This window comes from Dryobates pubescens, chromosome 15, assembly GCF_014839835.1.
Source record: "Dryobates pubescens isolate bDryPub1 chromosome 15, bDryPub1.pri, whole genome shotgun sequence".
Taxonomy (NCBI): Eukaryota; Metazoa; Chordata; class Aves; order Piciformes; family Picidae; genus Dryobates; species Dryobates pubescens.
Window position 1 is genome coordinate 7,180,011 of NC_071626.1, and position 8,385 is coordinate 7,188,395.

Here is an 8,385-nt window from a genome sequence, read left to right on the forward strand (position 1 = left end):
GTCCATGTGCTCACACATTTGTGGCACCTATTTGTATTACTCCTGTGCATACAAGCTCAGAGGCTGGTCCTGGTGCCTTTTTCAAGCCTGGGAGAATGATAGAATGACTCAGATTGTGAGGGACTTTAGATGACATCTACTCCCCCCTCCCTCCCCTAGGCAGGGATACTTCTCAGCTAGATTTGACTGCTCAAGGCCTCATCCAGCCTGGCCTTGAACACCCCCAGGGAGGAAGCATTGTGGGCAACATACTCTAGAGTCTCACCACCTCCTCCTAAGACCATCATCCTCAGCTTAAAACCATTCCCACTTCTCCTATTGCTAGACCCCCTTGTGGAAAGTCCCTCTCCAGCCTTCCTGCAGGATCCCTTCAGGTACTGGAAGGCAGCTCTGAGGTCTTCCCCAGAGTCTTCTCTAGGCCAAACATAACCTCCCTCAGTCTAGTCTCACAGCAGTGCATCACCATCTCTCTAGGTAGCCAAGAGCTGTTCCTTCCTTCTGCTTTCAGCTGGAGGAGACTATTAATCTTTTCTCACCTGACCTTACAGTTGAGATGCAGTATAAATAGGGCTGATGGCAGGGAGAGCTAAGAAAGGGAAGTTAGCTGTGCCTTTGGGAGAGGCCCTGTGTACCACAGAGGGCAGGTGCTTGACCCAAGTGCAGGAGAAGCTAGTCTTGGCTTGCAGGGTGTGCAGGCAGCATGGACAGGAAAAGGGCTTTGGGGCACTGTTGAAATAAGCACACACTGCTTCAATTCCTCCCAGCTTGTAGGCTCCTTCAAGGCGAGCACTGATGCCACTGGGGTGGCAGTGATTCCAGCAGGCCCAGGAAAGCAGTTCTCTCTCCTTGCTGGCTTTCATTCAAGGGCTGTATCCTCTCCTTAAAGGAAAAGGTTGCTCTAAGGCTGAGAACAAGATGCATTTTCTTCCAGTTTCTGGAACTGAAGCTAACTCCTGTATCCAACTGAAGTGAGGGGACCTGCACCTCCAGGAGGAGCTCCAATCACTGCAAGCTGAGTTCTGCTTCCTTCACCTCATTCCATCCTGGGCCTTCAGCTGTCTGTTGCAAAAGCAAACCAACTGTTAACTTTTGGCATGAGCTTGAGGGAAAAACCAAGACAGGGAAGAATTTTTCTGCAACTCTTGAACCCAGTGCAGATTTCCTTCAAGGTCTTGCTGTTCTCCATATCCATTTGCCCTGGAGGAGGGCAGGAGTGGGCTCCTTGCAGACAAATGTGAAGCCTTCGCTGATGGAAAGTGAAGGCTCTAGCTTGGCAGATGTGTGTAAAAACCTCACCAAGTGGAGGCTCAAGTGCACTGCCTTCACAGCTCAGTGTGAGCAAAGACTGGCTGCCTCTCTGCAGCCTTGGCAGAAGCTAAAGCTGGCAAGCTTATTCCTGGGTAAATGAACAAACTACAAGCCTAGGTGGGGGGAAGCTGGGAAAGGGCAGATGTGGCCCTCGGCCTGGGTACAGAGGGCCACAACCTTGCCAGTCCTCCAGCAGAGCCCAGGCCACTGCTGTGGAGGTGCTGCTGCCCAGGAGAGAGCAGGGTCAGTGGGAGAGTAGTCAGAGTTGGGGTAGGGGTGATGGATGGGGTTGGTACTGAGGGTGGCCAGCAGCATGGCAGAGGATGTTCTGCTCCTTAAGTAGAGAGCAATGATGTCCACCAGGTCCAGGAAGAATCCAGCCTCCAGCTTCTTGCAGCAGAACCTCCAGTGGAAGAGGAGCTGTTGCAAGATCATCTTGGTGATGGGCTGGCGTTGGGGCACTGACCACAGCCCTGCTGGACAGAGTGGGAGCAGCTTGGGAGGGGCAGAAGGGCTCAGTGACACCTGCAGCAGAGGCAGGGTGAAGACCACCGGCCGGAGCAGCAGAGTGTGGCTCTAGTATGAAATGGGCACTGCTCCTCTCACCTGATCCTCTTCCCTGAGGCCAGCCAAGACCCTGAAACAGGCCTTGGTCATGTGTAACAGGCTTCTCAGGGTAACTTCTGCCAGTCCAGGGCGGGTTCATCCCCTCTAGACCTACATCCCCAATGGTCCTCCCTGCACAGCAGAGCAAGCTTCATACCTGTGAGCTGTGTGTTGCAGCTGTGCAGTTGGGTGGACAACCTGTGCCATAGGAGCAATGAGCACCTCTGGGAGCCTGCAGGAACAGAGGGAATGCTAGCCCAGGGCAGAGGCCATCTGGCAGGAGAAGACTTGCAGACTCCAGTTTATTGCCCACAGGTGGCACTGGGATGGGACAGACTGAGTCTATAAACTGAGATTGCTGAACAGGGGAAGGGGAGAGAGACATTCAGACCAAATCTGCCAGACTGTCAGGCTGCAGACTTGCTTGTGGTCCCTGGGAGAGTGAAACACAGAGCCAAAGAAGGGAAAACGATAGGGAGGAAACCAAAGACCTCCATGCCTGTCTGTGCACAAATCATGTTTAAGTGCTGTTTTGCTTAGGCACTGCCAGCTCTGGCCTCTCCAAAACAGGCAGAAAAAGACATTTGCAACAGAGGGCTGCAAATGTGGCGTGGCCCCACAGCCTGCCTTGCTCCCTGCCTCTCTGCTTTTGCTCAGGCTAACCACCACCACTGCACTTTTGGCTGGATGTCACCTTCCTGCCCTGCGCCTCCACAGCTCCGATAACTTAGGCAGCCAGGAAGCGAAAGGCAGAGCCCAGGAACCAGTGCCAGTCCCGCACGGGCTCTGGCCGGCCGGTGCTGTGCCATGCCAGCCCTTGGCTCCCCGGAGCCGGTGCTCCCGGCCGCCTGCGTTGTGAGGGGGAGGCAAGGTCTGGGTAGCTGCCCTCGCTCCAGGGGTGCTCTGCCCTCCCTCCTCCGCCTCCTCCTTCTCCTCCCGCGTTCCTGGCTCCGTCCGGTGAGCGCTGCTGGGAAAGCAACACAACGGAGCCCATTCAGCTCTGGGCTCTGCAAGGGGAGCAAACACTGGCACGGAGCTCCTCAGCTGCTGAAGCCACTTTCCTCTCTCTCTTAGCTGCTTCTTGAAGTCCAGGTACCCCCCAGCTCCTAGGTGAGTGACTCTGCCCTTTGTCTGTGGGAGGGGGTGGCAGGATGATAGCTGGCATGCAGCGGTGTCCTTGCATGAGATGGAGACTGAGCTGGGGGTGTTGTGTAGGTGGCACTCCCCAGTGGCTGCAAAGGAGGGCTGGCTGTGGAGGTAGCAGGAGAGCACAGTAGGAACATGGTGGTCAAAGGGATGGGCATCATGGTGGCTCCACAGATTTGAGCCTTGCAGACCCCATTGCTGCTGCTCCCCAGAGCTTAAGGGGGATGAACTGAGCATATATGCAACCCCACTGACCCTCCCCTCAAAATCCCCTCACTTCTGCCATACTCCTGCCAGCCTTGGCCCCTCTCTGGCATCTCCACCCCAGGGGCTCACTCCTGCCTGGCCAAAACCAACTCTCCCCTTCCGGCAGCGAAACAGTGGTGATCTATTTCAGAACCTGCTATGAATAGCTCAGGGAGGGGGATGTGGGAGCATGCAGGGTGGGAGGTGCAGAGCTAGGAGGCAGGATGGGACATTTGCAGTTAAAAGAAAGGCAGCAGCTCAGCCAGCCACCATGCTCATGGCACCTGAGTGGCTATGACAGCCTTGATTGTAGGAGGAATACTGATACCTTGCACAGAGCAAGCCAATTTTATGAGTGACACGTGAAGAAAAGGTATGGGAGGTGTATGTGTGTCTGCTCCAAGCCACTTCCCCACAGGTGCCTCCATGCTCCTGCCAAGTCCCTCACAGGTGTTCCCCACCACTCTCAGGGAGTTTAGATAACCCAGGTGAAAGCTGTTCCCATTTAGAGACTATCTGTGACCTGCACTTTTCCCTCTGCATGTTTCTTTTTCTCCTCTTTTGTAACCTGTAAAATCATGGTGTGAGAGCAGGAGGCAGTGAGCTCTGCCCCACTAGCTGCCCCCTTGGCATCTGGTGCTGGCAGGAAATGCACTCCTGGGGTACATGGGAACCTGACCCCCTACCCATCCCCTTCACACACGCCTGGCCTCACTGCCATCTTTTCTTAGCCACAGGCACCCTGCACCATGAGGCTGTTCCGGGGCCTCCTGCTCACAGTGGCCCTGGTGCTGGGAGGGACGGCTGCCGCCCGCTGCCCCGCACCCTGCGTCTGTGACAACCTCCATGCCCATGTCCTCTGCCTCAATGGGAACCTGACAGCCATCCCTGGCACCATCCAGGAGGTGGGCAAAGGGATGGGCAGGGGAAGAGGAGGTGGGGAACGGCAGCTTTGGGGTAACTTGGTCTTTTGTTTGCGTGACTGACAGCTCACCAAGAAACTGAACTTTCGGGGCAACAGCTTCGCAGTCATCCCCGTGGGAGCCTTCCTCGCCACCCCCTACCTCACCCACTTGGATCTGCAGCGCTGCAGGGTGGAGAGGCTGGAGGAAGGAGCTTTCCGTGGGCTGGGGAGGCTGCTCTACCTCAACCTGGCCTCCAACGACATAGCTCTCCTCTACCAGGAGTCCTTGGACGGGCTCTCCTCCCTCCAGCAGCTCGTCCTGGAGGGGAACCGCATTGAGGAGATCCAGCCGGGTGCTTTCGGCCATCTGGGCTCCCTCACTGTCCTTGACCTGAGGGCAAACGCCTTAGTCTATCTCCCAGACATGGTCTTCCAGGGGCTGCAGGCCCTCAGGTGGCTGCGGCTGTCCCACAATGCCCTCCACGTGCTGGGCAGCGAAGCCTTCACCGCCCTGCCCGCCCTGCGCAGGCTGAGCCTGGACCACAACGAGCTGCAGGCACTGCCCGGTGAGGCCCTGGCCAGGCTGGAGGCGGCCACCCGCCTGGACCTGGGCCACAACCCCATCACCTACATAGCCGAGGAGGCTCTGGCCATGGCCTCCCTGAAGCATCTCTTCCTGGACCACGCTGCCCTCCAGGACGTGGCGCCCGAGGCCTTTGCCGGCAGCCCCCAGCTGCGCACGCTGGACCTCCGCCAAAATCAGCTGCGAGGGCTGCCCCCCCTGGCTGGGGCTGGGGGACTGGCGAGGGTCAGCCTGGCTGGGAACCCCCTGCTCTGCTCCTGCCTTCTGCGCCCCTTCCACAGCTGGCTGGCGAGGGCGCGGGTGCAGGCAGAGGGGTCGTGTGCTGCCCCCCCCGCCCTTCGCGGACGGCCGCTGGACTCCCTGAGGCCCCCCGAGATGAAATGCGCTCAGCCCCTGCCTCCCCCCAGCTCCCCAGCCCCCTCAGAGCAGCCAAGGGTGGCCAGCCGTGGGCAGTGTCCCCGGGGCTGTACCTGCTCCGCCGCTTTCCGCCACGGGTCCTGTGAGAACCGGGGGCTGCGCGAGATCCCCCGGGGCTTCCCCAGGGCCACTCGGCTCCTCGACCTGCGCCGCAACAGCTTCGGGACGGTGCCGCCGGCTGCCTTCCCCGGCCTGAAGGAGTTGGTGTCCCTGCACCTGCAGAGCTGCGGCATCCGGCTGCTGCGCCCCGGGGCGCTGCGGGGGCTGGGCAGCCTGGTCTACCTCTACCTCGCTGACAACCACCTCTCCACCTTGTCAGCCGACGCTTTGGACGGGGTCCCGCAGCTGGCCTACCTTGATCTAGACCACAACGCCTTCACCCACCTGCCCACAGCTGCTTTCCAGCTGCTGCCCAACCTCATCTCCCTGCACCTGCAGCACAACGCTATTGGGGAGCTGCTGGAGGGTGCCCTGGCTGGGGCCAGGAAGCTGCGCTGGCTCTACCTTGCAGGCAATACCATCGGCCACATCGCCCCCAGTGCCCTGGCTGCTGCCAAGATGCTGGAGAAGCTGCACCTGGAGGGGAACCGCCTGCCAGAGGTGCCCACGGGAGCCCTGTGGGGGCTGCCTGCCCTGAGCGAGCTGAAGCTGTCCCAAAACCCCATCAAGCACGTGGGGTACGGTGCCTTCCAGCCAGTGGCCTCCAGCCTGCAGCACCTCTACCTGGACAACGTGGGCCTGGAGTGGGTGCGTGTGACTGGGACCTCAGGGGGCAGGGGGCACAGCTGCAGGTCCCATTCCCTTCCAACACCCAGGGCTGGTGGTCTATAGGAGCATCCAAATGGATGTCCTGACTTCCCAAAGGCTTTCAGAGAGTCAGAGAATATGGGGCTGGAGGGACCTCACGGATCACAGGGTCCAGTCTCGGGAAAACCCCAGCCTCGACAAGATGGCCTAGCACCAGCTTTAGCAGATACTCCACAGCCTGGCTGGGAGCAGAAGTTGCCTTGGCCTCCGCTGGAGTGCTGTCTTGCTGCAACCTATCTCCCAGCTCCCCTGCACAGCCTCACCTCCTCCAGTGCTTAAGGACATTCAGTTTCAATGGAGTCCAGACTAGTCCCCAGGCCACCACCTTCCCCCAGCCCCAGCCTTATTTCTCCTGCTCTTATTCCAAGCTGTCCTGCAGGACTCTTCACCACTGGTACCCTGAATTTCACCACTGGTACCCTGAATTTCTCCCTGCTCTAGAGAAAGCCATGGCAGCTTGCTCTAAAAACCTCCTGCATGTCACCACCTTTCCAGGAAGACTGAGCAGGGTCTAACAAGCCCCAGGTTGTGGCCAGAGACAGTTGAGTTCTTAAGTCCCCAAGCACCTCTGCTACCTTTTAAAACAGCTCTTCCATGGGGCTGCCAGGTTCAGGACAAGTTCTCTCAGCCCTTCAGGCTGATTAGCAGCGCAGCTCCTGACCCTCATCAGGACTCTTCATGACCTTTCCTTGCTTCATTGCAGATTTCCCCTGGTGCCTTCACTGGCCTTGGTCCCAAGGTCAGAAGTCTCTACCTGGAGAGCAACAAAATGAGTGACATCCCTGACATGAGGAACTTCACAGGGCTGGAGATCCTCAACCTGAGGGATGTACCTTTCCACTGTGACTGCCAGCTCCTTCCCCTGCACAGGTGAGTGCTGTGAGGGGAGATCAGCCCTAGTGTGGAATAACCCAGGGGACAGCTGGACCCTGCCACGCTAGCAGCACAAGCCCATGGCACACTGCCCATCTGGGGCTTTCTCCATGCATCTGCATGCAAGGGTGGAAGCAACCTGGGCTTTCCTCATGTAGGGAAAGCAGGTACCAGCTGGTGTGGGCATACACTTACTCAAGGGCACCAAGGTCACATCCTGAGCAATCTGGCCTGCCTTTAAAGGGACCTGTGCCCACTCATGGGCACAGATTTTTGTCTCTCCTTTTGCCCCATCCTGTTTCTTTCCCTGATCTCCTGCTGTTTCCAGGTGGATCAGCAAACTCAACCTCCATGTGGGGGCCACCTGCGAGTCCCCTGCTGAAGCACACGGGCTGAAGGTGAAGCTTTCCACCACTTTCCAAACCTGCCCTGGCTGGGGCAGAGGCAAGGATGGGGGAGGCAGCTCTGACAAGACCACGTCTGCAAGCAAGCCCAGCAAGAAAAAAAGATCAGGAAAATCACCAGCCAGAGGTTTCAAGAAGAGCAGAGCTTAGGAAATGTGTGCAGAACACACCAGGGCCATCCATACCTAAGGTGTGGTGAGAGCAGTCTTCCTAGGCTTGTTCCCACCACAGCACCATGGATATTGCACAAAGTGCAAAAGAGAGAGCCTGGTGTCACCAAAGTGAGGCTGACTTGCCAAAGCTGTGGGGCTTGGTGTTCAGGATGCAGAATCCTGGTACCCTGGGAAGAAATGGGGTGAGAAGCTTCCGTAGCGTTTGCAGCATGCTCTGATGTTTCAAACAACAAAGCCAAACGTTTGCTTTTTCTTTCCATGGCTCCCTCCATCCATGAGGAAAAGCTGGAATCCACAAGTTTGTTTCTAGGAGCGTTCAGAAATGACTGAAGAGCTCTGAGTAGGACTGCAACCAGCATCAATGCAAGATCCTGCACCGGCTCAAAATCTTAGGGCAGAAGACCTCAAAATTATCATCAGTGAAATGCTGCCTGAATTCCCAGCAGCTCCTCAGAATTAAAACATAAGCAGAGCAAAACCTTTCTGTTCTTTCCTGCAGAACTTCATCAGTGATCCAACTGGTAGAATGGGATCACTGATCCCATAAGTGATCCCAGCACATGTGCCCAACCTATTCCCCATTAGCAGCCCAGGCTGGGACTGCCCCCAACAGGCTCACTTTGAAGTCAGAGGTTTTAAAATGCTGGGTACTGCACTTGGGCTGCAACAATCCCATGCAGTGCTACAGGCTTGGGGCTGGGTGGATGGAAAGCTGCTCAGCAGAAAAGGACCTGTAGGAATTGGTTGCCAGCCAGCTGAACGTGAAGCAGCAGCGTGCTCAGGTGGCCAAGGTCAGCAGTATCCTGGCCTGTATCAGGAATGCTGTGACCAGCAGGACTAGAGGTGATTGTCCCACTGCTCTGGGGAGGCCAAACCTCAAGTGCTGTATTCACTTTGGAGCACTGCAGTACAAGACAG

General features: G+C 57.3%; 1 protein-coding gene across 1 annotated transcript; it reads left to right on the forward strand.

Moving 5' to 3' along the window:
• Positions 1–4,055: 4,055 nt before the first annotated feature.
• On the forward strand, positions 4,056–7,849 carry CHADL (chondroadherin like). Its single transcript, XM_054168051.1, has 4 exons — positions 4,056–4,211; positions 4,296–5,957; positions 6,721–6,887; positions 7,219–7,849. The coding sequence occupies exons 1-4, from the start codon at positions 4,056–4,058 to the stop codon at positions 7,442–7,444; spliced, it is 2,211 nt and encodes a 736-aa protein (XP_054024026.1). The 3' UTR covers positions 7,445–7,849.
• Positions 7,850–8,385: the final 536 nt, after the last annotated feature.

Coding starts and splice junctions, on each gene's coding strand:
- CHADL (XM_054168051.1), top strand. CDS start 4,056: ATGAGGCTGTTCCGGGGCCTCCTGCTCACAGTGGCCCTGGTGCTGGGA. Junction 5,958..6,720: donor ACAACGTGGGCCTGGAGTGG/GTGCGTGTGACT, acceptor GCTTCATTGCAG/ATTTCCCCTGGTGCCTTCAC. Junction 6,888..7,218: donor CAGCTCCTTCCCCTGCACAG/GTGAGTGCTGTG, acceptor TGCTGTTTCCAG/GTGGATCAGCAAACTCAACC.